Source organism: Drosophila miranda, chromosome 4 (genome assembly GCF_003369915.1).
Source record: "Drosophila miranda strain MSH22 chromosome 4, D.miranda_PacBio2.1, whole genome shotgun sequence".
In the NCBI taxonomy this organism is placed as follows: Eukaryota; Metazoa; Arthropoda; class Insecta; order Diptera; family Drosophilidae; genus Drosophila; species Drosophila miranda.
Window position 1 is genome coordinate 28,008,602 of NC_046677.1, and position 26,903 is coordinate 28,035,504.

General features: G+C 46.4%; 9 protein-coding genes across 14 annotated transcripts; 7 read left to right on the plus strand and 2 right to left on the minus strand.

Moving 5' to 3' along the window:
- The first annotated feature begins 103 nt into the window (after positions 1–103).
- On the plus strand, positions 104–7,087 carry LOC108162755 (E3 ubiquitin-protein ligase MIB2). Of its 2 annotated transcripts, none has more exons than XM_017297635.2 (6): positions 104–466; positions 1,131–1,295; positions 3,366–3,533; positions 3,597–4,266; positions 4,327–4,489; positions 4,559–7,087. In XM_017297635.2, the coding sequence occupies exons 2-6, from the start codon at positions 1,229–1,231 to the stop codon at positions 6,698–6,700; spliced, it is 3,210 nt and encodes a 1,069-aa protein (XP_017153124.1). In that variant the 5' UTR covers positions 104–466; positions 1,131–1,228; the 3' UTR covers positions 6,701–7,087. The 2 variants fall into 2 exon arrangements, with proteins under 2 accessions (XP_017153124.1, XP_017153125.1); XM_017297636.2 differs by having other exon boundaries at positions 104–307; positions 4,559–6,978.
- An 828-nt stretch (positions 7,088–7,915) lies between these two features.
- On the plus strand, positions 7,916–9,535 carry LOC108162756 (protein catecholamines up). Its single transcript, XM_017297637.2, has 2 exons — positions 7,916–8,343; positions 8,403–9,535. The coding sequence occupies exons 1-2, from the start codon at positions 8,001–8,003 to the stop codon at positions 9,398–9,400; spliced, it is 1,341 nt and encodes a 446-aa protein (XP_017153126.1). The 5' UTR covers positions 7,916–8,000; the 3' UTR covers positions 9,401–9,535.
- LOC108162757 (tetratricopeptide repeat protein 19 homolog, mitochondrial) lies at positions 9,433–10,956 on the minus strand. Of its 2 annotated transcripts, XM_017297638.2 has the most exons (4): positions 10,334–10,955; positions 10,104–10,267; positions 9,866–10,013; positions 9,433–9,801 (listed from the first exon to the last, which is right to left on the minus strand). In XM_017297638.2, the coding sequence occupies exons 1-4, from the start codon at positions 10,868–10,870 to the stop codon at positions 9,538–9,540; spliced, it is 1,113 nt and encodes a 370-aa protein (XP_017153127.1). In that variant the 5' UTR covers positions 10,871–10,955; the 3' UTR covers positions 9,433–9,537. The 2 variants fall into 2 exon arrangements, with proteins under 2 accessions (XP_017153127.1, XP_017153129.1); XM_017297640.2 differs by lacking the exon at positions 9,433–9,801 and having other exon boundaries at positions 9,921–10,013; positions 10,095–10,267; positions 10,334–10,956.
- Positions 10,957–11,639: 683 nt separating this feature from the next.
- On the plus strand, positions 11,640–14,746 carry LOC108163460 (apoptotic chromatin condensation inducer in the nucleus). Of its 3 annotated transcripts, none has more exons than XM_017298756.2 (6): positions 11,640–11,726; positions 11,820–13,462; positions 13,525–13,735; positions 13,802–14,048; positions 14,114–14,226; positions 14,286–14,746. In XM_017298756.2, the coding sequence occupies exons 2-6, from the start codon at positions 11,862–11,864 to the stop codon at positions 14,466–14,468; spliced, it is 2,355 nt and encodes a 784-aa protein (XP_017154245.1). In that variant the 5' UTR covers positions 11,640–11,726; positions 11,820–11,861; the 3' UTR covers positions 14,469–14,746. The 3 variants fall into 3 exon arrangements, with proteins under 3 accessions (XP_017154245.1, XP_017154244.1, XP_017154243.1); XM_017298755.2 differs by having other exon boundaries at positions 11,659–11,726; positions 11,780–13,462; XM_017298754.2 differs by having other exon boundaries at positions 11,662–13,462.
- Positions 14,747–15,825: 1,079 nt separating this feature from the next.
- LOC117188764 (zinc finger BED domain-containing protein 1-like) lies at positions 15,826–17,760 on the minus strand. Its single transcript, XM_033393120.1, has 2 exons — positions 16,121–17,760; positions 15,826–16,050 (listed from the first exon to the last, which is right to left on the minus strand). The coding sequence occupies exon 1, from the start codon at positions 17,614–17,616 to the stop codon at positions 16,135–16,137; it is 1,482 nt and encodes a 493-aa protein (XP_033249011.1). The 5' UTR covers positions 17,617–17,760; the 3' UTR covers positions 15,826–16,050; positions 16,121–16,134.
- Positions 17,761–18,540: 780 nt separating this feature from the next.
- Positions 18,541–20,315, plus strand: LOC108164045. The gene is made up of 4 exons (XM_017299623.2): positions 18,541–18,669; positions 18,738–19,189; positions 19,250–19,516; positions 19,579–20,315. The coding sequence occupies exons 1-4, from the start codon at positions 18,615–18,617 to the stop codon at positions 19,696–19,698; spliced, it is 894 nt and encodes a 297-aa protein (XP_017155112.1). The 5' UTR covers positions 18,541–18,614; the 3' UTR covers positions 19,699–20,315.
- Positions 20,316–20,418: 103 nt separating this feature from the next.
- Positions 20,419–22,762, plus strand: LOC108164048 (cuticle protein 7). 2 transcript variants are annotated; one of them, XM_033393593.1, is made up of 3 exons: positions 20,419–20,749; positions 20,816–21,206; positions 22,695–22,762. In XM_033393593.1, exons 1-3 carry the CDS (start codon positions 20,738–20,740, stop codon positions 22,733–22,735), a joined length of 444 nt encoding a protein of 147 aa, XP_033249484.1. In that variant the 5' UTR covers positions 20,419–20,737; the 3' UTR covers positions 22,736–22,762. The 2 variants fall into 2 exon arrangements, with proteins under 2 accessions (XP_033249484.1, XP_017155114.1); XM_017299625.2 differs by lacking the exon at positions 22,695–22,762 and having other exon boundaries at positions 20,816–21,453.
- On the plus strand, positions 21,598–22,568 carry LOC108164046. The gene has a single exon (XM_017299624.2). The coding sequence runs from the start codon at positions 21,635–21,637 to the stop codon at positions 22,448–22,450; it is 816 nt and encodes a 271-aa protein (XP_017155113.1). The 5' UTR covers positions 21,598–21,634; the 3' UTR covers positions 22,451–22,568.
- A 61-nt stretch (positions 22,763–22,823) lies between the features above and the next one.
- LOC108164044 (leucine-rich repeat extensin-like protein 1) lies at positions 22,824–24,943 on the plus strand. The gene is made up of 2 exons (XM_017299622.2): positions 22,824–23,488; positions 23,610–24,943. The coding sequence occupies exon 2, from the start codon at positions 23,610–23,612 to the stop codon at positions 24,819–24,821; it is 1,212 nt and encodes a 403-aa protein (XP_017155111.1). The 5' UTR covers positions 22,824–23,488; the 3' UTR covers positions 24,822–24,943.
- Positions 24,944–26,903: the final 1,960 nt, after the last annotated feature.

Genomic DNA, 26,903 nt, shown 5'->3' on the forward strand with positions numbered 1-26,903 from the left:
GGGTATTGACGTACTGGCGTGGGCTTTCGATACCAAGGATGCATATCGAATACATCGATAGACGCCAGTAATTTTGCACTGCCATCTTTAGGCCAGACCTAAAAAAAGAAGAAGAAAGCCAAATTTTAGTTGTAGTAGCTAGCAAAATTTTAAATTTTTTGGAAATATAAATTAAATTAAAGTGTTTGGTTTACAGTGAACAGCGGACTAGTGCGATGTTGGTGTGTGCTAATACTCAAAAGAGCATCAAGTGAAAGAGACAGTCAACGAGAATGCCTTAAACTGTGGGCCCTAGCAACGGTTTCAAGTGAGGAAACATTAGGGAAACATTAAATGCCAATTAAAAAAGCGCACGCGCGCATAAAAATGCAACATTAGAGCCAAGACGAAAACTTGAGCCTTAAATTAAGCGGAAACAGCTGAGGGAAAAGTGATTATACGTGACAGTGTCTAGAAATTGCATTCGGTAAGCAATTGGCCCCCAAAAAATAATCTTTTTTCATGGTATATACATATATACTGTATATACTTTTTGTGTGCGTGCGTGCGTGTGTGTGTGTGTGTGTTCGTAAACAACATGCGGGTCAATTATGTATTTGCTTTTTGTATTATCCCAAAGTGCTGAGTGTCCCATTCACATATTATTATCATTCAGAGAGAGAGACCACAAGAAATATACACTCGTATATACATATGTACAAATGTATCCCCTCCATATGTCTTATCGCCATGCGTCATATGCCCGTCCGTCCGAATACTCCCGCACCATGATGTGGAACTCAGTTCCATACACAATGATGGTCATGAGACCTTCTAATTCCATATCCGTTGAACTGTCAGTCGGTCCATCCCATCCATTTGCAATATGCAACCTATTGGATGGCATTGCATTGCAGTTTCCGCAGGTACTACCATGTACATTTCCATATACAGAATATACAGAATATGTGCTGTGCTGTGCTGTGCTGGTTGTGTTGTGCCTTTTAGTCATGCGCTGACTTTGTACCAGTTATCTGACCCAAATATTAACCAGGTCCCCATCCAAAGAGAACTCTCAACTCCCATCCAGCACCTCCGTCACCGAAATCTAATGTCAAATGTCATATCTGGGTGTATTCTCCTTCTTGCAGTAGCCGCACAAACCGAATCGAAGTATTTCCGAATAACGAAACGCAACAGACAGCCCCGCCAGAAGAAATTATATAAAATTTGAATTAGGAAACGAGCCATGCGAGCCTCCATTCCGCCCGGCATACGTGTGGTTCGCGGACCCAATTGGATATGGTCGAATCAAGGTAAGAATATGGAATATGGAGAAAATATGGAATGGAGAATTTGTATATCCCAAACTCTGACGCTCTGGCGCCCTGTGTATTGTATATGGGTGCACACGGGGACGGTACGGTGTACGGTATACGGTGTGGCATGATGCCTTGCGTTGCGTTTCGTTGCTCAGGGCGTTGTTGTGTGTAAAAAGAGGACGCGCCTCTCTATTTATAGCAACACTCAATGCGCCAGCGAAATTCTTTTCGCTTACCAATTGCTTTTTGCTTTCCCTCGCTTCATTCTATATATACCTACGGTAGATATAGATATGTACATATGTATGTACATATATGTATATGTATTTTCGATAATATATGTATACAGATATGACAGTGAAATTCATTCGCTGGAAATAAGATTACATTATTCCGTAGTTATTAATTCAATTAATGCTTTTAACCATTCATATCTGTTGTACTTTTTGTTGTGTGAACAATTATCACATACATGAATGTGTTTCAGTGGTGCTCTATTCGTTTTGGATACCCTTTAATTACGGGGGCGATTAGTTGAAGAGGCCTGAAATATGTAAGTAGGATAGAGCTTTTATAGAGTGTTAATTGCTGAAACTATTGGCCAAAGAATAATACTTTGGGACAAGAGGAATATTTATAGATTAGAAGGTATGAAAATACTCTGAAACAGGTCTTTTGCAACGTCTTCTTATGGAATAAGACTCTTAAAGTGTTATGAAAATCATGTATATAGGCTCAACGGAGTCATAACTGTAGCTGTTCCATTTACTATTCCAATAATAATAAATATATCACATTAACTGGACTTAAATGTACTAGTTCAAAAATGGTCCACAACTTAAGGAAATCTACTCTATTCTATCTAATCATCAAGAAAAACTCAATATAAGAATGACTATAGGGCTACTTATTTACTTCATTCCTGGATTTTCCATTTTCTCTGAATATTTCTGGACTTCTCCGTCCTTTAGGGAGCCCTTTTATGATCGACAACTCAGAAAATACATATATGGAAAAAAGCGTTAAAAAACGTTTACAGAGAACTTGCGAAAAGTTTTCTTTGGGATTCAGAATTGGAAATGTTCTCAGAGTGTCTGCTTCGCGAAGAAATTCGCTTCGGGTTCAGAAAAAACATTGTAAGAAGAGCTACATATATAGATTGTTCCAATTGTACTTCCATACAATTTTCTTGTCCCTTTGGTAGGACTTTAATCTGTCATTGTCAATTCCTATCTTTAACTGCAAGATAAATATGCCCTTCCTCTAGAAATTCTCGTGACTAACAGTTCTATAGAGCGTATAGAGGGCTCCCATTTGCAGCTGCAGCTGCACATCTCTGGAGTTTCTACCCATAAATAATTACAATATATGCACATTCGTCGGAACCGTCCGTATAAACAGATTAGGTCATGGTATGTGTCTTTCGGCTTCGTCTTTCCCTGAAAAAGCCAAATACTGCCGTGCCGCCTGCGGGCATAAACGTCTGGCGGCTGTCATGTCAGACGGCGGCATCGGAGCCGCGCAAGGGCGCGTGCCATTTTGTCTCCAACATTTTTGTGGAGTGTTTATTTATAGAAGCGGACGGGGGGATCGTGTGCAACAGCTCCAGGGGCTGCACTGTGGCAGGCAGGCAGGCAAAGACACGAGTGTTTGGAGAGTTTTATTTTTGGGGCATACACAAATCCGCTTCTGAGTCGGCCCCCAATCCTGCTGCTTGCCATGTCACCCTCTCTAGACCCAAGACAGGACTAGAAGCGTGTCTGTCTGTTTGTGTGTGTATATAATTATAACAGGCAGCTGCTGCTGCTGTTGCTGTTTCATTTTGAGTGCATAACCGAATCGGGGGACTGGAGCTCCCCAGAGTCAATGATTAAATGTATTTATAGCGTGTTGTTTATGGAGGGGAAGCATAGAAGCCTCAAGGGGCGGAAGTCTTGCCACCGGATGTGCCACAGAACGTACTTTATATCCCGGGAGGTAGCCAGAACCAGAACCTCTACTCTCTAACAAATCGTGTTCTCCCTGCACTCTCTCTCTCATTGCTTTTCATTGCTTGCGCAACAGACGACGGAGAAGGTCACGTTGGGACCGTTTGCGAAATTGGCCGTTGCGGATCCTCACATTCACCAGAGAACACCGTTGTCGTCAATTGGGATTCGGGACATCGCACCAACTACCGTGTGGGCTATCAGAGTCAATACGATTTGATAATTGTGGATAACGCTCAAGTTGGTAAGTGTGACTCCATCCCTCAGATATAATCAGAAATCATTATGAATCTGGCATTCCTGGCAGGCGTTCGTCATTCAAACGTCGTCTGCGATGGCTGCTCGAAGGCCGGCATAGCGGGCATTGTCTTCAAGTGTGCGCAGTGTGCCAATTATCATCTGTGTGCCTTTTGCTACGCCGAGGATCTGCACGATCTGGAGCATCCCTTTATCAGATATACCACGCCCAATTCCCTGGGCGTACGTGTGCCAACGCGCAAGGGATCGAAGCGCATTCAATTGCGTGGAATTTTCGTTGGCTCGAAGGTTGTGCGCGGCCCGGACTGGGAGTGGAACGACCAGGACGGCGGCGAGGGCAGGACGGGTCGTGTTATGGAAATCCGTGGCTGGGACAACGAATCCTGTCGCAGTGTAGCCAACGTTTCGTGGGTAACGGGCTCAACGAACGTCTATCGTCTGGGACACAAGGGCAACGTCGACCTTAAGTACATATCGGCCACTGGCGGCGGCCACTACTACAAGGATCACATGCCAGTGCTGGGCCAGCCGGAGGAGCAGCAACCGGTGGCGCCGATGGTGAAGCCAAGCTTCTCTGTGGGCGATCGGGTCAAGGTTTGCCTGGAGGTAGATGCCCTCATGAAACTCCAGCAGGGCCACGGCGGTTGGAATCCGCGAATGGTCGAGCATCTGGCCAAGCTGGGAACAGTCCATCGGATCACAGATAAAGGAGATATACGGTAAGGAGTACAGCTTTGTTCCTCTGAGAGGATTCTTGTAATGATTTCTTCTTCTGGCAGGGTGCAATATGAAAACTGTCCCAATCGATGGACCTTCCATCCCGCCGCACTCGTAAAAGTTGTCTCCTTTCGTGTGGGGGATCTGGTGACCATCATCAACGATGCCAACAAGGTCCAACAGCTGCAGAAGGGTCACGGCGAATGGATTGATATTATGCGATATGTAAGCGGAGGCCAGGAGATTCGTAATCCGTAGATTTCCAATGAGAATTGTCTCTGTTTCCCTTTTCAGGCTTTAGGTAAAATCTGCAAAGTGGTGAAAGTCTACTCGGATGGGGATCTGCGCATTCAGCAGCTGGATGATGGCTTCGAGTGGACCCTGAATCCCAAATGTGTCAAACTGGAGCGTTCGCCTTTGGCCACGGCTGCGGAACGCTCCAATAGCATGATGGATCTGAGCCATCGGCGTGCCGATCATGTAATGACACCCCTCTCCGGCCTCTCGGGCAGCTCTGTGGCGGATAAACTAGTGCGCGAAGCGGCCCAGGGGCATCTAGAGTTTGTGCGCCAATATCTGGACATGAATCCCACCCAAGTGGATGTCATGAGCGGGGGCAAGGCGTGCATACAGGTGGCCTCGCATCAGGGCTACGTCGAGCTGGTCAGCTACCTCATCTCCAAAGGCGCCAATGTGAATGCGGTGGACAAGGAGGGCGATTCGGCGCTCCATTATGCCGCCTTTGGCAATCAGCCGGCCACAATGCGTGTCCTGCTGCAGCACGGGGCCGAAGTGAATTTCCTTAACTCGAGCCACTGCTCTGCGCTGCACATTTGTGCGCACAAGAAGACGCCACACTGTGTGCGCGAGCTGCTGCAGCACCAGGCCAATGTGAACATTCAGGACTCGTACGGCGATACGGCACTGCACGATGCCATCGGCAAAGAGAACACCGAGGTGGTGGAGCTGCTGTGCAACGCCCCAAATCTGGATTTCACGGTAAAAAACAATCGCGGCTTTAATGTGCTGCACCATGCTGCGCTCAAGGGGAATGTGGTGGCCGCACGTCGCATACTGCAGCTCTCTCGGCAGTTGGTGAACGTGCGAAAGGACGATGGATTCGCGGCCCTGCATTTGGCCGCCCTCAATGGACATGCACAGGTAGTCGAGACGCTCGTCACGGAGGGCCAGGCCGAGCTGGACATCAGCAACAATCGACGTCAGACGCCGTTCTTGCTGGCCGTCTCGCAGGGTCATGCCGGCGTGATCGAGCGCCTCGTGCGGCTATCATGTGATGTGAATGCTAAGGACGAGGACGGGGACAATGCCATGCATGTGTGCGTGATCAAGAAATCCAATCTGCAGTCGGCGGCTGAACCGAGTCCCGAGGAGGCGCCCGAGATACACAAATTCTACATGAGTCTCGTGCAGACGAGTGTGCGCGCAGAGGATCGTCTGATGTACAGCATACTCATCTATCTGTCGCGGGCCGGGTGCCGCGTGGAGCTGAACAATGCCAATGCCAGCATATTCGAGTGGATTACCGACCGCAACATCAGGCAGATGATATTTGGACAGCAGCAGCCGGAGGCGGAATCCTCGAGTGCCGCAGCCTTGCTGCGCTTGCAGGCCCTCGATATGTCTGAAGACGAAATGCCAACGGGAGGTGGATCTGGGGCCGCGGAAACAAACGGAGCGGCGCCCGTTCCTCCGCCACCTCAACGCCAACATCTAGATGTAATGCCAAAGCCCAACGATATGGCCGGAGCAACGCCGTCGCCATCAGTAGCCGTAGCAACAGCAACACCATCTGCATCACCGGGAGTCAAGAAACTAAATTCGGATACCCCTCCATTGACGGCACCCCCAAATGTTTCGCCACAGGTTGCGCCTCGCAAGAAGGCCCCCAAGCCGCCAGCTACCTCAAGCAGCAGCACAGCCACAGCCATTGCCACAGGAGAGAAGCCATTTGTGGCCGGGGCTGTGGCTGCCGCCCTGCCAGGTCCGGCTCCTAGTCCGGCCATGGTCGCGGGTCCACTGGAGTGCATCGTGTGCAATGAGATCCTTTCCCTGGTTCGCTTCGAGCCGTGCCAACATCAAATCGCCTGCGAGGAGTGCGGTATACGCATGAAGAAATGTCTAAAATGTGGTGTGCTCATAGAACGCCGTGTGACCTCCAACGGGCGGGTAGTCCCCCTGCAACCGTCCACATCATCGCCCAGTGATCCGGCCCGTCTGCCATCGGGGGATCTGCTGCGGTACTTGGAGAACAAAGTGCAGGAGTTCGAGGAATCGCACTTCTGTGGCATTTGCATGGAGCGCAAAAGGGATGTCGCCTTTTTGTGCGGCCATGGGGCTTGCTCCCACTGCGCCGAGACGTTGCGCACATGTCACATGTGCCGCAAAACGATACTCAAGAAGATCAATCTGTACTGAGGCGTGTCCAGCTGGAACAGCAGGAGCATGAGCAATTCGCAACCAAAGTGGCTTGTAAATAAATACACATACATAGAGAGCATTTAAAATTATACTTAGTGTACGGCCCCCGATTTAAGTACATGCGGATATGCAGGCAATGGTAGGCCTTTATTTGCAGTAATGCTATGTGTGTAACTCGAAGTTATTATTTATTGAACTCCGACCGAATTTTAATCGTTCTTATTTTGTAACGGATTATCTAATGGCATCGTATACATAAAATATTATGCACCCTTCACGTGTCTAGTTATTAGCATCGTTTAACTATGTCTGGCAACGAAAAAACCAACTAAAAGCGAAAGATATTTAATAGTCATTAAATTGCAAAATATACAAATTAAAAACAAAAAACAGTTGAAACAAATCGTCGCGCTTTATATTCCAGTCGACAGGAGACACCAAATATCTATATCTGTAGTGAGTACTTTCTGCACTTGACCGCTAACCGTACCCTACATATATGTACATAAATACTTTATACAATACTGTATAATGTGTGCAATGTCACCCGAGTTAATGGGTGAATTGCATAAGTTGCAATTGCATTTATAAAGGTATATTAAAGAACCCAGGTATAGAAACTTCAATGAGCGGGTTTCTTTTTCCAGTTTCCCTGCACCATTTACTCCCTTATCGCTCACTTTCAAACAATTACCATTTGGCGCGCAGCTCTAGCGATTAACCAGTCGGGGTGGGTATAAAAATACACTACACTATTAGGAAACTTGAAGAATTTTAGCGTTGTTCAAGTTAAAGACATCGTGCTCATTTTTTTAAGTAAAAAGAAAGAATAGATCTCAAGAAGAATTTTCAAACAGTATTATTTTCCGCGGCATAAGTCAAGTTAAAATACAGGGGGGTTAAGTGGGTTATATTCTTTTTATATTCTATCGATAGGTCCGATTTACACTGATACTCTTTCCTGTGACGAAAAAATGAGTAGTGATTTTGAATGGGGTATGCTATAAAAAAGGGTATGGACAACAGGCAAAAACATCCAAGGCAATTGCAAGGTTCGTACGAACATCACCTCGCTTGTGACCGATTTTGCCTTCACGGTATATTGGGCAAAATGGGTGCATTTTACCTTGCATGCGTTGCATTTTCTGAGCTGTGTTGCGTGCTGTCCATACCCTCTTTATCCTCCCATTACGTAGCAAATGTATAGTTACCGTGTAGTTGCCATGTAATAAATTGAGCAAATGTAAACAGAAGAAAACACGTCACAACGAGAAAAAGTCCGACGCGTATATTTAAAATGGCCAAGCACTTGGCCGATTTCCAGAGCAGCAAGCTTCTATTTTACCAGAAGCTAGCACTAGGCGTTATACTCAGTGGCATTCTACTTTCCCTACCGTCATTATGCGGGGGCCAGGGAAACCCCAGTTTTAAATACTCGCGCGAAGCGAATGAAAATTTCGATGCGAAGAAGGCTCCGCCGGCAGTTCACCATCACGATCATGATGATGATGATCATCACCATCATCATCATCATGACGAGCACCACGCTCATGATCATCACGATGAGCACCACAAGCATGGGCATCATCATCACGGGCATGAAGACGTCCACATCCACAGCAAAACGAAGCCGGCACTTGGTAAGCTCTCGCATTGTCTCTAATTATTTACATATGTGACTTTATATTATTCTCTATAGATATGAGCACCATATGGTTGCATTCAATTGGGTCCACGTTGCTTATCAGTGCCGCGCCTTTTGTATTGCTCTACATCATACCGCTTGATAACAGCGATGCCATGAAACCCCGTTTGAAAGTTCTACTGGCATTTGCATCCGGCGGCCTATTAGGCGATGCATTTCTGCACTTGATACCGCATGCAACGCATCCGCATAGTCACGGAGAGCACGACCACGGGCATGGTCACAGCCACGGCCACGGACACGACCATCATCATCTTGAAGGCGAGGCCCATGGACACAGTCACGACATGAGCGTTGGTATGTGGGTTCTGGGCGGAATTATCGCCTTCCTTTCAGTGGAGAAACTTGTGCGCATACTGAAAGGTGGCGGCGGCGGCGGTGGACACGGGCACAGCCACGGTGCATCCAAGCCCAAACCCAAACCTGTTGCCGAGAAGAAAGCACCGATAAAAGAAGGCAGCGGAGATGGCGATAAACAAGGTAAATCATCGAAAGCCAAGGCAAAGAAACCAGAGCCCGAGCCAGAGCCCGAGGGCGAGGTGGAGATCTCAGGTTACTTGAATTTGGCGGCAGATTTTGCCCACAACTTCACCGATGGACTGGCAATTGGTGCTTCCTATTTGGCTGGCAACAGCATCGGCATAATCACAACCATCACCATTCTGCTGCACGAGGTGCCGCATGAGATTGGTGATTTTGCCATACTTATCAAGTCGGGATGCTCCCGCAGAAAGGCGATGATGCTGCAGCTCGTGACGGCGCTGGGAGCCGTGGCAGGCACAGCGTTGGCCCTGATTGGTGCCGGCAGCGGTGAGGATAACTCTGCTCCCTGGGTTTTGCCCTTCACAGCCGGCGGATTCATTTACATCGCCACAGTAAGCGTGCTTCCAGAGCTGCTAGAGGAGTCGACCAAACTGAAGCAATCCTTGAAGGAGATCCTAGCCCTACTCACCGGCGTGGCGCTGATGATTGTTATAGCCAAGTTGGAATAGTTTCTTGGAACGTTACTTAAACATCCACATAATTTCAGAGATAGAGTTTTTTATTTGCATTCAAAAAAAAATTATGCTTTTCTATACGAACGGTTTAAATTAGTCAAAAAATACACTTTTACAGGAAAAAATCAACTTCATTTCCCTTTCGTCCCATTAATGGTTGCCTTGATCTCGTTGAGGCAATACTCGGCCTGCTCGATGGCATCGGGATTCTTGTGCTGTTGCCCCATTTTCCAAGCCAACTTGCAAGACTGCTCAGCCTGCTGCATCAGACCCTCACGGAGGTAAACCAGACCCAGATTAGCCAGCAGCACTCCCTCTTGACTGACGTCCTTCAGCTCTTTGGCCAGGGCCATGGCTTGCATTAGAGTTTCCTTTGCTTCTGTGTAGTTTTCAAGCTAAAATAATTAACTTGAGGTTATTGTACAAGTGAATTCCTTATGGAAGGAGGACAGGACTTACGTTCACATATGCCACACTGATGTTGTTCAAAATGGTCACCGAAGCATCGTTGACGGCGCCATATACATCGCAGAGGGTGTCGAAGGCTTCTTTAAAAAGGTTCTTGGCCTCTGTGTATTTTCCTTGCTTCATCAGCAGCTGGCCAAACCTGGAAAATACACATCGTTAGGGATACGGTTTGATGAGGAGGGTCCGGGGGTTACGAGCTTGGAAATCAATATGGAAACACCTTCAATACCAATTTTTTGTCAAGCCATACAGCTCTTGGATGTCCTTGTCTTCGGGCATCTTCTCAAGTAGCTTGGCCAGCTGCTGCAGTGTCCAGACAAAGCCTTGGTAGCTCTTCTCCAGCTCGCCCTGCAACTGGGACATGTGCGCTATCTTGGAACTAATGTGCAGTATCTGAAAGCATTCAAACCAAGCGGTTTAATCTGGTTAGACCTCAGTATAGATAAGTGACGGACAAACCTTTGGGCTCTCTTCCGTGTGGCCATCGGCAAAGAGACGCTTCATCACATCCGTGAATATCTTCTCTGCCTTTTTGAACTGCTCGCGCTCCATGGCCAGGTTGGCCATTACATCGTACACATACGTAATGCCGTCTTTGCTCTGCAAGTCTTGAGCCATCCGCAGTGCCAGGTGGAGCATCTGCTCCGCCTTGTCATACTGTTCCCGTTGTACACATAAAATGGATCGCTTGATCTGGTTAATCAATTTCTCTTCGGGAGTCTCCTCCTTCTCATTATCGCTGTTTCCAAACAGATTGAAAGTGAAGGCTGCTGTAAATGCCAAGGCCGTGCCTCTGTATGCATTCCCGGAGGCTGAACCGGTACCATGGTGCTGATGTCGACCCACATTAGGGCAGAGCGACGAGAATCCCGATTCAGACCGTTGCTGGTTGATGGTTCTTCGAAATTTTGACATCTGGCCATATTCCCTTGGACTTGGGCCGACCCGAAGTCTGGCCATTACTTGGGTTAATTTGGAAATATTCGTAACAATCATTTTAATAATATATTAACGCATTTTATGCCTAAAATCAAAGTTGGAAGTTTTGGGTTGCCGACTTATGAAATGCGCCCCAGTGCTGCAAAGTGTGGAAATACGCACCAAACTTAAATAGCGTTTAGTCAAGAAAAGACAAAGTTGTCAATTAGTATTAAAAGTTATTGTTGCGAAATGCAGTTTTAAAAATAAATGGAAATAAATGCTGTGGAAAAGTTTATATTGCAACGACGACGCATTACGACTCATTAACCCATTGTCAACCAGGGGGTATTTAGATATCCCAATGAAAATGATAAGACTTGAAGAATTTTTGTGCAGTTCAGGTGAAAGATATCGTGTTTTTTTTAAGTGTCGAGACACGGATCTACAAGAAAAATTGACAATCAGTAGTATTTGCCGCCATTTACCTCAAGTCGTTGAACTGTTTAAATAGAGGGGGGTTCAGTGGGCTAAGTTCGATTTCTTATCGAAATACTAGATGCTAATATTGTTGCTGAGCAACCAAAATTAAACCAAAAACAATCAAAGCAATCGCCGTAGCAGGAATACAATTCAAGTATTTAAAACGAGCCAGTCCAGTTGAAAATTGATTCATTAATCGAATAAAATTATGTGGGCGGGGCTGAGGGTTCTATCTAGCAAATAATATTCGACGGAATATAAAAAACGAGGAATATGTATGATAGAACTTGAATTCGGCCGTATATTTACGGTATATTTTTAAAATGAGGCGGTATATTTTGGTATATTTCTGAGTTCGGACGGTATATTGTATCGGTCCGCGGTCACACTGAACCCTACATTTTGATGGCGGATTGACGCTGGCAGGCAAAATTTTTCTTGAAGAAAAAAGGTGCATATCGCTAAATTTGGGAATTAAACGTTCATCAGTGCATTAAATATCAGACGTGTCGACATATAGAAGTTCACACGCATTTTATTTCAGATTTTTTGCAGTGCTGTGAGCCGAGGGCGCTTTTTTACAGCTATGAGGCGTCGCAGCGAGCGAAAAAAATCTACATCGCCCGCACCGTTGCCGGCACGTCGTAGTCGACGCTCCCGCAAAGTGTCCGAAAATGAAAGAAATGAGGAAGATAGCATCGTAGTGCAAAAAGATGCTGAAAATCAGGAAATGCCACAGGCCGCCGCATCGCGCGAAGAAATCAATGAGGCTCAAGATCGCGAGCGTGCCTCCAGCGAGGAGCGTGCGGCATCGCCATCACCAGTGCGCAAGAGCCGCAGCAGCCGCACGACGCCTAAAAAGCGCGTGGAAAGTAAAAGCAGCGATAAAAAGGTGGAAACCATACCGGAGGAGGGAGAAAACGGCGCCGATTCGGATAAATGCGAATCGAGCAGAAACAACGTGGATGTGGTCAAACCCGATAAGAGCGAGAAGAGGACTCCTCCGACTGCAGACAGCGTAGATGAGTCTAAGAGCGATGCTGCACCTGTAGCGGACCCGGAGCCGAAGGAGGAATCAGAACTTGAGGTCGAGAAGCCGCAACCAGAGCCAGGTAATGCCAAGAAGGACGTGAAGAACGATGACAAATCGGATGATAAAAAGCCAATTGATGACGATGACGCTGACGACGACGGCAGGCAGAGCATTCACATTCAAGAAGTAAAAGTTCCTTCTCCTTCGATTAGCCTAACAGCAAGTAAGGAGGAGGAACATCTAAAAACATCCAGTGATGTATTAGACATTCAAACAGAGGACGTTGAAGAAAGGGACGATGAGGCAGCCGCCGAGGAAACCCCAAAGTCGGAGCGCAGGGAGGAGAGAAAGAGGAAGCATAAGGAGCAGCTAACGGAGCGGAACCCCATCAAGACGAAGGACGAGCAAAAGGAGAATCGCAAAAAGTCAGTAGAAAAGCAGCCAGAACCAGCTCAGGACGAGGCCAATGATCTTCCGAAAAATAAGCACGAGACGTCAGTCACCGCGACACCACCCACTGCGCCAGCAGCCACTGTTTTGCAGAGTCAGCGCTCAGTGCGCAAGCGCAAGTGGCTGACGAACAAAAAATCATCAGATCGCGCACCGCCCCTGCTGGCCATTTCGACGGATTCGCTGAAGAACATCATATCCGATGTGGTGCCAGTGCCGCTCAGTGATGTCCAGCTGGACTCGTCCTCGGAGGAGGAGGGTCTTGTCACTAGCGACCATGAATCGGATCGTTCTGTGACCCCCGTGGCACCAGTACTGCGCAAGAAGCGTGAATTCGACGAGAGTGGCACGGTCACTGTCGTCACTGCCACTGAAAACAGTGTTGCCGAGTCGAATGCGGCAAAGGAAACCGCCGCCGCAGGCGCTGGGCGAACCACACCGGCGCTCGCCACAGACATTGTGCAGGTGCATGTCGGCGGGGGGTTGAGTAAATCAACAGTTCCGTCTGCGAAACCCAATATAGTCCGCTCACCGAGTCCAGCCCGCAATCGTTCCAGTCACGTGCTCTACATAACCAATTTGGTGCGTCCCTTCACTGTGCTCCAGCTGAAGGGGCTGCTGGCACGGACGGGCAAGATAGTCGAAGATGGTTTCTGGATAGATCGCATCAAGTCCAAGTGCTTTGTTGCCTATTCCAATGAAGAGTTAGTATCGTTTTACTAAATAAACATATCTCCTTTATATTCATATGATCCCTTCTTTACAGTGAGGCTATTGAAACACGCCACGCCCTGCATGGAGTACGCTGGCCAGTCTCGAATCCAAAGTGCTTGAATGTGGATTTCGGCAGTCGTACAGACATGGATCGTGCGATACAATTGACAAAGGACGAGCCGCCACGCTATGGCCAGGAAAATACCAGAGATAATCAGCAATCAGGCAATGCTTGGTCCCGTTTGGAGGCAACTGATAAAAAGGTACAAGAATCTAATCTTAATTTTTTTCGTAACTAAAATCGAATATAATCGTTATGCTCTGAGCAGCCTGCCCGCCCGGTACGGGAATGGGATGTGGGCAAAAAGGAGCCTAATGACCGCGAGAAAATCAGCAACGACAGACGTCGAGGGAGCAAGGAGCGTGCAGTGGATTCCCGATCGCGCGATGTTGAGCGACCTGGTCAGGATCGCAAGCGCTCCAAGGAAGGAGAAGGTGTCAGAGGACGCGAACGTGATCGCAATGAACGCAATAACGAGCGCAATACACATGGACGTAGTCGCTCTGGATCACCGAGTAAGCGTTCATCTGCTCTTTGTATTGCTTTGTGATTTGTGATTACAAAATCTATTTTATAACAGTGTCCAAGACAAAAAGAAAGGAGAACGAGCCACCCATTAGGCTATTGGATGATCTGTTTCGTAAAACTAAGATCACACCCTGCATCTACTGGCTGCCACTTACGCCGGAAGCGGTAAGCATTGCATTTTTACTCCTATAGGGGGTATGTAATTCGTATCTCTCCACAAATAGATTGCAGAGAAGGAGGCATTCCGCCAGAAACGCATCGAGGAGCATAAGCTACGCATTAAGGAACGGGAGGAGCGCCAGAAGGAGCGTGAGAAGGATCGTGACCGTCAACGCGACACGCGTCGCAATCGTTCAAACGAGCGACGCCATTCGCGTAGCCGCGAGAGGGAGCGACGACGTTACTAGGTGGCGAAGGAGGCGGCTGCTTCTTGAGATTGAACAAATAAACAATGAAATATATCTCAATAATTATCATCAACATGCACTCCACCACCAAACCAAGCAACCATCACCCACAACAACAAAAGTGAAAAATAGCAACTAAAATACCCGCAAAATGTTCAATTTCTTCGAACGTTATCGCACGTTCCATTAAATATATTGACGTTCTTATTAAATATTCAACTTGAAGTTCAAATCGACTTCAAATTGAATGTTTTTGCCAACGTTTTCACAAAACTTAACTTGAAGATTTTCCACTTCTCTTCCACTTTTTTTCACCTCTCCATTCTATTTCTCTTTGTTGTTGTTCTATATGCCCACATATATATTGACATATATATTTATATATATACATATATAACCTGATATGATTTCTTTCCTCAAATGTAGCAATTTTTACAGCGCCTAACGTCCATCGCCTCACCTCCAAAAAATAAACTACACAGCCCTCAACATCCAACGTCAATAGAACGCGACAGCGGCAGCGGCATCAACACAAGGATATTCGTCTGTACCGTCGGAATCTAAAAAAAAATATATACTAAATGAGCAAAAAAATTAATTATTAAACAAATGTAAAATTAATATTTCTTGAAATTTTAATGAACTTAGAAATACAATTTAATAACAGACGGCAAGCTTGTGACCATGCCAATAAAAGAAAGTGTTTTTAAATCTTAAAGAGCTAATTGAGGCTTGCTGATTGTGATGGATCTGTCCTATGGCTTCGCCGGCAAGGTCTATCTGTTCAAGGACTTTGACTTCCACTTCTGCGCCTTGCAGCTGGTCGTCTTGAGCATCGTAAGTGAGTATGAAATGTCACGTCAACCGGAGTTTGGGCATAGGTATACCCTATTACGTTAATATAATATAAAGAAACTGTTTTTCCAAGCTGTTTTAAAACCTAATTAAAAATGAAATTATCTCAGATTGTTATGTTTTAGACTGCATATGATTAGGGTCTTGTATTAGGGCAGCAGCATGCCCACGACACCACTGCCATGGTGTTATTTCGTTAATATATGAAGAAACTGTTTTAAAACGTTATTAATTAATAAAGAAATTATCTATAAATTTCAACTGTGGCGATAGTTCCGTTGTGGCGCCACTTGGTAGTGTTGGGTAAACATCGTTCAATTTACTGAATAAGTTCGTTCGTTCATTTTTATGCAGTGAACTAAGTCGTTCTTTTAGTTCGTTCCTTTTTGTTCATCTTATTCGTTCTTTTTCGTTCATCGTTCTTTTTTGTTCATCGTTCTTTTCCGTTCGTTCTTTTTTGTTCATCGTTCTTTTTTTTCATTTTCCCTTTAGTTCGTTCTTTTTTGTTCTTTGGCCTGTTTTGTTGATCGGTCTTTTTGTTCTTAGTTCAATTTTAAAGTCTCATATCTAGTTTTAAGCTTATATGTAAATAATGCACTACAATTCATTGACGTTTTAACTTCTTAAATTTATTTTAATTCGTACTTAGTACTTGATATCGTTAGGACCAACCAACAGTTTCAATTAAGTATCTCGTTTTCCATTTTTTATGTTTTAGAAGTCGGGGCTGAAAAACAATAATCAATTTTACTTACATATGTTGTCCATTATAATTGTAAAACCTATCAAATACACACCATTTTTAAGTATTTCACATATTATTATGTAAAAACATAAGGCTTTCAACCTTATTGGGCGTCAAAAGCGTTCGTCTTTTGCGGACTATTTCTCCTGCTGCAGAAAATAGGCGCTCACATGGCACCGACGTGGCCACCAAACAAAGACGTTTCAACGCATATTCGTATAGTCGTGGATATACATTTTTTCGCTGCGTCCACCAGATCAAAGGGTCCTGCTTTCTATTGATGTTCTCTTCTGCTAGGTATTTATCTACCTCTCTAATGGCAGCAGCCGTGTTACAGCTTGGCTTTGTTATTTGGTTATACTGCTTGTCATACTCGTCCCAAATGCCACTTTTGGTTGGCGACGTTTTGACGGTTTCGATTTGTGAAGACAGATCATCAGCAACATTATCAACCAATCCCGTTTGAGCGATCTTACATTGTAGAGCTGCAACTGTTTTTTCATAGCATTCATCGGACCTAAAACCCCGTTTTTTAAATCTTGGGTCTAGTATGGTGCTCTCTGCATACAAAATATTATTTTCCAAATCCCCAAAACGTACGGTCAACTGCTCTTTGAGTTTTTCTACGACTGCCCGTAGAAAATCATCTTTTGGAATAGCTTTGGCTATGGATTGATGCAGCAATGTGGCCATTATAATAACATTTGATAAGGTGACATTTTTCTCTGCTGAAATTTCAGTTGTTATTTCAGAAAATGGCTTCAGCACTGGCAATACACCATCAATAATTTCCCATTCTGCCTGGGTCAGTACTAGTTCAGGGCGTAGAAGGGAAATGACCACCATAACTCCATCTTTTAAAATAGACAAGCGCTGAAACATTTTGTATGTTGAGTTCCAACGTGTAGGCACATCTTGTGTCAGCTTAAGGTCGGGAAGATTTAATTGGCTATTAATTTCTTTGAGCTTCTTGAATCCGGATGAGCTGCGATTGAAACATTCTACAATTGCCTTTGCTTTGACCCTTACACTGTCAATTGGTCCCAGTGCTTTCTGTACAATGATGTTCAAAGTGTGGGCAAAGCATGGAATATGGCGCCAATTTCCCAATTTTATCGCTGATACGATATTGGCAGCATTGTCTGATGCAATTGCAGTAATTTTATCTAAAATTTTCCAATCAGCTGCAACACTCTGAAGAAAAGAGCAAAGATTGAGGCTTGTGTGCCTCTCACCGAACGCTTCACAAGCTAGCATATGCGAAGATAGTTCCATATTCGACTTGTCTATGAAGTGTGCGGTTACAGCTATGTAACTCTCATTGGTGAGCGATGTCCATCCATCAGTTGTGAGACAAACTCCAGATGCAGATGCTATCTTCTCTTTCACATTGGCAATTAACTCACTGTGTATATTTGGAAGTAGCACATTAGACAGCGTTTTACGTGTGGGCAACTTATATCCAGGGCAATTTGAAACGTCCTCTATCAGCTTCTTAAAATCCGGCTCCTCCACGATCCGGAGAGCATGATGGCCTTTGGAAATCATTCGCACTAACTGTTTGTCTAATTGCTCACTTTTACGCGCTGTCGGTGGCTTCTGAACAAATGCAGTTATTTCTTGCTGCGATGTTGTGGCGGCAGAATAACTGGCTTCAGTAATTCCTTGTCGTTCAATTTCATCGAGAGAAGCTGGGTGTTTCAACTTCAAATGGCGTGTTAAATTGCTCTGTGAACCTCCGGCTATACTCAAATCCGACTTGCAGTACTTGCACTTTGCCTTTTTGTCATCTATGGCATCGAAGTGATTCCATAAAGCAATAAATTTACGTTTTAGCGACATTTCAAAACAGTTTAAATTTCTTTTCAACTTTCTTGCCAGAGTCCGCCACAACAAAATGTGAAAAGAGCTGCCATACCAACTCAAAAATAGCGAACAAAACGAAATGAGCAAAACAAAAAGAGCTGCCATACCAGCTCAAACATAGCGAACATGAGGAACAAAAACGAACGATGAACAAAAAAGAACGACAGATGAACAAAAAAGAACGATGAACAAAAAAGAACGAACGGAAAAGAACGATGAACAAAAAAGAACGATGAACGAAAATGAACGAATAAGATGAACTTATTCAGTTCGTTCACTTCCATGAATAGTTCATTTTTGTTCGTTCGTTCATGAACGACCCAACACCAAGTGGCACTTGGTGTCGCTTAGACAAGACATCAACCAAACAATACTGTACAATACCAAATACCGTTTTTCCAGGGCTGCAACATCCAGCTATAGAAAAAACATTTTTATTTAATTATAATTAATTAAATTTAAGAAGCTTTTAACATAAAGCTATATTTTGTAAAAAACACTCTTTTTTTTCGGATTAATTTATATTTATTTCCTTTAAGGTCTCAACGACTAGCGGCGACAACCCCGCAGTCCTCAATACTGATATCTTATCTTTATTGTTTTCAGATCCACTAAGCGACGACCGACAAAGTGGCTGAGTAATTGTTACAGGGAACGACGCACTTCAGAATCACAACCAAATGGAAAAACGATCCTCGTCCACTATGCAGGGGCTCTATGCGGAGCTGGCTTCCGGTTCGTATACTTCATCTCAAGGTAGTATGCCACATTTAACAGGAAATTCCTTGGGCGTGTCTTTGCAGCAAAGGCACGAAGTCTCAAACTGGAGGAGGAGAATGTTCTACTGCGCCATCGCCTCAATCGAATGTCCTCAGACCACCAGACGATCGCAGCCGTGGACGTGCAGGCCAATATCGTGGCATTCCAGATCGAGGAGGAGCGCGATCAGCTGGTAGAGACAGTGCAGCAGCACAAGAAGAAGTACAATAAACTGCACGATGCCTACCTGGAGAAGGTGAAGCGCTGCAAGGCACTCGAGGAGATGTTCAAGCGGCAGAAGACTCTCACGGGTCTGGTAATGAAGTCGGCCGTAGATCAGCGTCACACAGAACAGCGAATGATGAAAGAGAAGCGGATGTCGGCACAGAACGAGCGCAATGAGGTCGAGCAGCTGAAGGCTCAGGTGGAGAAGCTCCAAAGATCTCTAGATGAGTCCTATGACATCATCGACGAAATGGACTTTGAGCTGGAGAGCGTAGGATTCCTACAGGTTCCCTAACGAAATTGAATTTCTAATCATTTAATTCCCTTACAGGTGGACTTGCTGGAGACGCAGAACCAAACCTTGCGCGGGGAGGTGACTGCCTTGAAGGCGATGCTAGAAGCAGCAGATGGCGCAGTCTCTGCCTCCGCTCCCATCGAAGATGATGATCCTCCGCCCAGGTATCAGCCGGAGGATCCGACTGGCCGCCACGAGTGTCGCAACTATCGACAGCATGTGGTCTCCTCCTGCTGTGAGTCCTGTTTGGGGGATGATGATGCCGACGCCGAGACCATGGAACGAGCAGCTCTGACCAATAGCGTAAGTGGAAACACCCGTTCTAAGGATCTTTTCACAAGTAGTTTAATAATCCCCGAACCCAGCTTATCGAAACTGTCGAGACGGAGAGCAACAGTCTCCGACGGGAGCTGCTCAGATCTCGTTGCCAGCTGAAAGTCCGCGCAAAGCTGGAGAAGGAGAGAGATGAAGACACTGAAGAATAGCAGGGGGACGATTCATCATCCGACAAACAAGCCCAACCGAAAGATGACAACCCATGACCACAACAACTGACATGATAAACTACACAGTGAAAACCAGGGGACGGGTCGGCCCACAACTGGCAGATCGGAGACCGAAGACCAAAGACCGACCCCACAAAGTGCAAGTCTAACCCAGATTCGGAGCAAGTTACGCCTAACAAGTGCACATACCAGAGATTGCTTTTAAGGTTCGACAAACACGATCTGCAGCTAGACACCCAATCCACATCCACATCCAAAAACTTGGAGATAAGAGTAACCTGAATTTCGGCAAAAGGAAACCCGTCTAATGTCCAATGGCGATTAATTAAAATATTTGTTAATGGCATCCAACGTGTTGTGTGTCCCAATCAGTTGGTCGTTCAACTGATCCCAAGGATCCCGCCTGTCCTGTAATCCATGAAGGTTCCACACCACACCACCACGAACATCGCCCCCAACCCGCTCTCCAATCAAACAAACATGACAATTATTTTTTATGACTTAATGCAGTCTCGCACAGTCGCAGGCCTCGTTGCCCAATGTCTGGTCTGTCTTTGAGTTGCAAACTATTGACAAAATAAATTAATCTGCACATTTGTTGGACCGACTAGCGGACCTGGTCGCGCACTAACTAACGCACCGACACCTCTAATGTTACGTCTCCCCCTCCGGGACGGGCATATTGGTTCTGTGGCCAGCTCTTGGCTACATGTCCATGTAGATCACTCGCTGGGTCGCTGTGGGACGGTCCAAGCTCTGCACTTTGCATACTTCATGTTTAATTATAATTTTTTCGGGGCTTACTTAATGAGCGCGCTCCACTTGGAGGCGCGTGCCACACCAACCATTTGGGTGGATTGCCACATCGGAGTTGCAGTCGGACTGGATGGAGTGCTGGTGTAATGAGCGGAGTATAAAACCACCCGAGGACTCGGTAGATTAATTACTTCGATTCCGATCTCCGTCGCGTGCATTACATTACCCCAGAGTTCTCAGAACCCGACTGACCAAAAACCAAATGATGGGAAAAGTGAGTTGCGCTCCGAACTGAGATTTCCTTGGATTGGCCCAACTAATGCGTGTCCTTTCGTTCTAGGTGAGCTTTCTGTTCTGTCTGGGCCTGGCACTGACTTTGAGCAGCGCCCTTGAACTGCAGCCGGAGCCGGACTACGGACCAGTGGCCTACGAGTTCCATTGGTCGGTCAACGATCCGCACACCGGGGACATCAAGAGCCAGAAGGAGGTGCGCAAGGACGACAAGGTCGAGGGCGTCTACGAGCTGATCGACTCCGATGGCTACCGTCGCATCGTCCAGTACAAGGCGGACGATCACAACGGCTTCGAGGCGATTGTCCACCGGGAGCCCACCGACATCAAGATCCCTCTGCCCGAGCCATCCAAAAAGCTGATCGCCGCCAAGCTCGTGGCGGCACCACTCGTCCACTACGCCGCCCCCAAGGCCCTCATCAAACAAGAGCTGTCGCCAGGTAACTATGTCTCTGTTTCCGGACCCACAGCTCAGTACAAGTACTGAAGGCCCCGACTGACCACCTCACCATTAGCACCTCTCCATGAGCCATGAGCGCCATAAGGAAAGCAATCTCCACTGCACACACCATAATTTAATTATATATACGCCATTATCCTGTACCCTAGTACATACTCGTACATACATACATACATCAGTCTACATATAAAGATGCATCACATTCATTCTGTTCGCCAAAAGAACACAAAAATGCTCGACTTGTTCTCGATGATTAACAGAGAAGAGACAGCCAGTTGGGAATGGGAAATTAGAAGTTTAGAAGAATTAAGTATTCTACGAGTATTAGGCTTGGATTTAGTCGAGGGGAACTTCGCTTCTCAGTGTGGAGCACCTACAGTGAGTGATGTCTCATAAGCAGATAACACGATGTGTCACGGCTTGCTTTGGTTTGGGTTTGGTTTGGCTCGGTCTTCGGGGCATGATAAGCAGAAACTAATGCAATCGTTGGCAGACGAGACACGGCCCCATGATGCCTCTAATCTCACGTACCTGCCCCCAGTTGTAGGCGTCCAATTACAGTCGTCGAAGACTCTGCTAACGGCTAACGGTCTTGCCAAAGATCAATGGAGCATCAGTGCGAAAATGGTCAACCACCTGCCGACACGACTTCTTCTGATCACACTGCTGATGGCTCTCGGCTCCTGCCATGGCACGCAGGCTTCAGATGAGGCGGATGCCAAATGGATGGCTCCGCTCAAACAGTACGGATGGAGTGCCAGCCAGCTGAAAAACAGAGTGGAGCACGGCGACTTTACCACCTTCGAGCTGGGCACACCCAACTACCAGATACTCAATCCGGAGGATGAGCCCGAGTACATCACGGCGGATCAGCCCCACTACCAGGAGATGCTGCGACGGCTGACCAGCGCCCAGAGCGGTACGGACACCATCGATGTGGCTGTGGCTGGCGGCCCTCGTATCCCCCAACCTACGCCCAATCCGCCAATCTACGCACAAGCGCGATTTAAGGACCATTTGAATGTTCCGTCGCCGCGTAAGCTCCAGGCCGGAATCAGAATCAGTCACTGGGAGAAGTTAAAGAAGAAGCGCAGCTTCTATGATGGAGAGGAAGACGAGGATGCTGTGGAGGCCGAGCCATTGGATGAACAGAGTTTGCATCCGAAAATACAGGTCTATGCCGGGGCCAGACCTTTCCAAAATCGTGTGACGAATCTGAGTTGAAGTTCCCTCTGTGACCCATTCAATCTTTCTCTCATATTTATTCTTTATTTTGTTTTAAGATCTAAAATGATACGCGTTTAAATGAATAAATTACAGTCGGAATTCGTAGTTATATTTGCAATCATTAGGAATGTATACGTATAGCTATGATAGTCTCCCTGAGTGATAGATAGATTTTACATTGAAATAGTTCTTGAAAAATGGTAATCTAAAAAAAGTTTGCATTCTCTTAACCGACTCTTAGAGATCACTTTCATAGATGCCTCTTTAATGGAAAATATTTGATGATATTCAGAGCATTCCAGTTAGGAGTGACTATCGATCTCCAAAAAGCAGCGAACGTGGACTGACAAAGAGCCGCGAAACTGTGCCCCAAAGTTGATAAGATTTTTGACCACTGAAGATGATACTAGTACTCGTATCAATTGAAAAGTGAATGGCCGAAAATCCAGAAATTATAAATCCCCAAACAGATGGCATCGATTCGGCAGAACCAAAAAAATGGTCAGCGAGAGCGGTATGTGTAGAGCCAAGTGCCAGCTGACCCATCGGATCGGATTGGATCGGATGGATAGATGCGGATGGTAGATGGTAACAGGTGAGAGGCATTTCTTGGAGTGCTGAGACCTCTTGTTGCTATCGACGAGTGCGGGTAGAAATGCTTGAATGTGTATTACGGAAGCAGCGACCACTGGCGATTATAATGTCGATATGTGGACCGCTCCGGCAGCCCCCGCTGCCACCCAACGGTTCCGATCCGTCAAGCGTTTGGAACGTGATGCGATCAACGCTTCCGCGACCCATTTGCATGGCGTTGTAATAGTGGCTTCCAATGAAGAAGAAGCAGCTCAGGTCGCCGATCTAGTCTCGGCCAGCGAAGCGTATTTAAGAGCTATTCAGCAAATTGCATGAAAGAATTTCGCACGCGACCGACAAGCAGCCAACAAGTGCCAACCCAACACCGATCCGGGACCGAAATTCCACGAGTCAGAGTCAGACGGAACGAAAGCAAGCGGGGGAGACAAATACTGCTGAAAGGTAAGAATTGAGTCCGATCAATTGGGAGCGCTCGAAGCGATCTGACCCATAAAGCGCCCTACCTTTCACAGTGCCCCATTTTTATTTTCATTTCCATTTCCCTTTCCCATTTCCCTTTCAGATGTACGGACGATGCAGTTTGCTGTTTGTGGTGCTGTTGTGCGCCTCGGGTCTGGCCCACGCCCACTTCCCGGAGTACTGTGCAGAGTGTGAGCAGGAGGTGTGGGAGCAGGTGCCATGCAGCCATGTGCCCACTACTGCACGCCCAACCACGGCGCGGCCAGATTCTGGAACGACAGCCAGACCTCCTACAACCACCACAACAGTCGCCAGCACCACCCAGGTCTCTTACCCGACCACAAGTGGTGCATCAGCGGAGGAGATTACCACCCAGCCCACGGCCTACAAGAAGTGCTACTGCGAGTGCAAGCTCGGCTGCAAGGAGTTCTGTCGCAAGGTGGCCACCTCCGGGCCCAAACAGCAGCTCACCCAGATCTCATCCACCGGCGACTACGCGCCGGGGGGCCAGATAGAGTACACGCATGTGCATCAGCGCAAGTATTTCCCCAAGTACGGAGGAGGAGCAGGCTATGCAGGACTGGTGGGCCCAGTGGACGGTCCCAAGGCCTATAAGCCCTACCCTCTGGTCTACAGTGAACAGGCTGCCGCCGCCTCCTCACCAGCTGCCAACAACATTAATGCTCCCAATTACACCCTGGAGGAGCTGGCCCAGCTTCTGAGCACAGCCTATGGCGGCAAGAAGGAATATCCAGCCCCACCACCGCCCAGACCTCAGCCACGAGCTCAGCTGCAGCCAGCGCCTCCTTCTGTATACTACTCTCCGGTGTACAAGCAGCAGTCCGCAGGCCCTTCCATTCCCCTTGTGAGTAGGGTTGAACCGACCCCTAAGCGTTACCCCAGTATCAAGGTATCAGCCGCAGCAGTGGCCTCTTCATCCGGAGTGGCTGTGGCCAAGGTTAAGACGCCCTATGAGGAGAAGATAGCCGTTGCAACACCGCCACCATCCAACATCTATGATAGAACCACATCCTATCCCATTGTCGAGGAGCACACGGCGTACGCTTTGCCACAAACTGAGTCGTATCCAATTGCCCCCAGCCAAACGGAGTCATATCCGAGCATTACCGAGGCGTATTCGCGGCAGACGGAGTCCTATCCCAGCCAAACCGAGTCGTATCCCAGCAGGTCAGAGGAGCACCCCCTGCAAGAGCCCGAACCTAACAAGCCGTCGTCATCCTTCGACCTGGCTATAGACAACTATCTTAAGGACTTTGGCTATGGCAACCAAGGCAGGGGCTACGCGGACTACTAGACTCTAGATAGATCCCGTTGTTGTTAGGTTTAAGGATACACGTCTATACATTTAGATAGTAGATATAAATGTTTTTCACTTGTTTATTTATTTGTACTAAGTTAAGTTATGATGAATAAAACTGTTGTAAAATCATGCTTGCTGTATCCTGTATCGGGGAAACTATCCCGATTGCAAAAAGGCGTGGCACGTCCAGATCGGTTCACAAATGGAGGAGAAAACTAAATATTTTTTATTGGGGAAAATGTCCTTGATCCTGGATAAGGACTCCATTAAATTAGGGACATTTGTCCGACCACAGGAAGCCATCGCACGCCTAGATCGACCCACAAATAGCCGAGAAAACCAAATATGTATGGATGGGGTTACTGGAGTCCTTACCGAAGGATCAAGGAAATTTTTCTGATCACGGGGGCCATGGCACGGCCCAATCGGGCCAGAAATAAGGAAGAAAAGAAGATATATACATATGTCTGGAGAAAATGTCCTTGATCCTTGTTCCTTGATAAGGACTTTATAAAATCAGGGACACTTTTCCGAGCACAGGAAGCCGTCGCACGCCCAAATCGGCCCACAAATAACGGACAAAACAAAACTGGTTTGGAATTTGTTACTTTTGAAAATGTAGTTCAAGAAATCGCCTATAGGGGCGCCACCGTACAAAAGAAAAAAAACTCACGTCAAATGGCCAAAAACTGGATGGGACACCAGGCGAACAGAAATCAGCAGCAAGCAACTGTAGGAATTGCAAAAAAAATCGCAGCATACTTTAGGGGGCTACACATTTTAAAAAAATCATCGACCTTCTGCTGATTTCTGTTTGCCTGGTATTTCAGCCATTTGACGCGAGTCTTTTTTTTGTACGGTGGCGCCCCTATCGATGATTTCTTACATGCTACATTTTCATAGCCAGTTTTGTTTTCTCTGTTATTGTGGGCCGATTTGGGCGTGCGACGGCTTCCTGTGATCGGAAAAATGTCCCTGATTTTATGAAGTCCTTTTCACGGACAAAGGATATCAAGGATCAAAAATATTCATTTTCTCCGCTTTTTATGGGCCGATCTGAGCTTGCGACGGCTTCCTGTGCTCGGAAAAAAGTCCCTGATTTGATGGAGTCCTTATCAAGGAACAAGGATCAAGGACATTTTCTCCAGACATATGTATATATCTTCTTTTCTTCCTTATTTCTGGCCCGATTGGGCCGTGCCATGGCCCCCGTGATCAGAAAAATTTCCTTGATCCTTCGGTAAGGACTCCAGTAGCCCCATCCATACATATTTTGTTTTCTCGGCTATTTGTGGGTCGATCTAGGCGTGCGATGGCTTCCTGTGGTCGGACAAATGTCCCTAATTTAATGGATTCCTTATCCAGGATCAAGGACATTTTCCCCAATAAAAAATATTTAGTTTTCTCCTCCATTTGTGAACCGATCTGGACGTGCCACGCCTTTTTGCAGTCGGGATAGTTTCCCCGATACAGGATACAGCAAGCATGATTTTACAACAGTTTTATTCATCATAACTTAACTTAGTACAAATAAATAAACAAGTGAAAAACATTTATATCTACTATCTAAATGTATAGACGTGTATCCTTAAACCTAACAACAACGGGATCTATCTAGAGTCTAGTAGTCCGCGTAGCCCCTGCCTTGGTTGCCATAGCCAAAGTCCTTGAGATGGTTGTCGATGGCAGGGTCGAAGGATGACGACGGCTTTTTAGGCCTCAAGGACAATAAGGATATTGTCGGTATAGATCGCTAAAACTCCGCCATTCCTGACAAATCTGGGCGTGCCACGCCTTCTCGTGATTGGGGGAACATCCTTGAGTTGATCGATTACTTACCAATGATCAAGGATATTTTCCCCAATCAAATATACTTACTTTTTACCGCCATTTCTTGTTCGACCTGGGCCACGCCTTCTCGACCGTTTGAAATACTTTGGCTTCAAGGGCAAAAAGGATATTGCCTTTTTAACGCTATAACGTGGCTATCTGATTTCCGATTTGGACATTTCTGGGTTCCCCTGATCGTTTACGATCCCTACATGTCCTGAGCGATGCCAATATCGTGAGGATCCA

Excerpts from the sequence above, each read along its gene's own strand:
- LOC108162755 (XM_017297635.2), top strand. The coding sequence starts at position 1,229 with ATGCGAGCCTCCATTCCGCCCGGCATACGTGTGGTTCGCGGACCCAAT. Across the intron at positions 1,296-3,365 it reads TTGGATATGGTCGAATCAAG|ACGACGGAGAAGGTCACGTT; the intron begins GTAAGAATATGG and ends CTTGCGCAACAG. Across the intron at positions 4,267-4,326 it reads ACAGATAAAGGAGATATACG|GGTGCAATATGAAAACTGTC; the intron begins GTAAGGAGTACA and ends TTCTTCTGGCAG.
- LOC108162756 (XM_017297637.2), top strand. The coding sequence starts at position 8,001 with ATGGCCAAGCACTTGGCCGATTTCCAGAGCAGCAAGCTTCTATTTTAC. Across the intron at positions 8,344-8,402 it reads CAAAACGAAGCCGGCACTTG|ATATGAGCACCATATGGTTG; the intron begins GTAAGCTCTCGC and ends TATTCTCTATAG.
- LOC108162757 (XM_017297638.2), bottom strand. The coding sequence starts at position 10,870 with ATGATTGTTACGAATATTTCCAAATTAACCCAAGTAATGGCCAGACTT. Across the intron at positions 10,268-10,333 it reads ACACGGAAGAGAGCCCAAAG|ATACTGCACATTAGTTCCAA; the intron begins GTTTGTCCGTCA and ends GAATGCTTTCAG. Across the intron at positions 10,014-10,103 it reads TATGGCTTGACAAAAAATTG|GTTTGGCCAGCTGCTGATGA; the intron begins GTATTGAAGGTG and ends TGTATTTTCCAG.
- LOC108163460 (XM_017298756.2), top strand. The coding sequence starts at position 11,862 with ATGAGGCGTCGCAGCGAGCGAAAAAAATCTACATCGCCCGCACCGTTG. Across the intron at positions 13,463-13,524 it reads GTTGCCTATTCCAATGAAGA|TGAGGCTATTGAAACACGCC; the intron begins GTTAGTATCGTT and ends CCTTCTTTACAG. Across the intron at positions 13,736-13,801 it reads TGGAGGCAACTGATAAAAAG|CCTGCCCGCCCGGTACGGGA; the intron begins GTACAAGAATCT and ends TGCTCTGAGCAG.
- LOC117188764 (XM_033393120.1), bottom strand. The coding sequence starts at position 17,616 with ATGATTTCCAAAGGCCATCATGCTCTCCGGATCGTGGAGGAGCCGGAT.
- LOC108164045 (XM_017299623.2), top strand. The coding sequence starts at position 18,615 with ATGGAAAAACGATCCTCGTCCACTATGCAGGGGCTCTATGCGGAGCTG. Across the intron at positions 19,190-19,249 it reads TGGACTTTGAGCTGGAGAGC|GTGGACTTGCTGGAGACGCA; the intron begins GTAGGATTCCTA and ends ATTCCCTTACAG. Across the intron at positions 19,517-19,578 it reads GAGCAGCTCTGACCAATAGC|CTTATCGAAACTGTCGAGAC; the intron begins GTAAGTGGAAAC and ends CCCCGAACCCAG.
- LOC108164046 (XM_017299624.2), top strand. The coding sequence starts at position 21,635 with ATGTGTCACGGCTTGCTTTGGTTTGGGTTTGGTTTGGCTCGGTCTTCG.
- LOC108164044 (XM_017299622.2), top strand. The coding sequence starts at position 23,610 with ATGTACGGACGATGCAGTTTGCTGTTTGTGGTGCTGTTGTGCGCCTCG.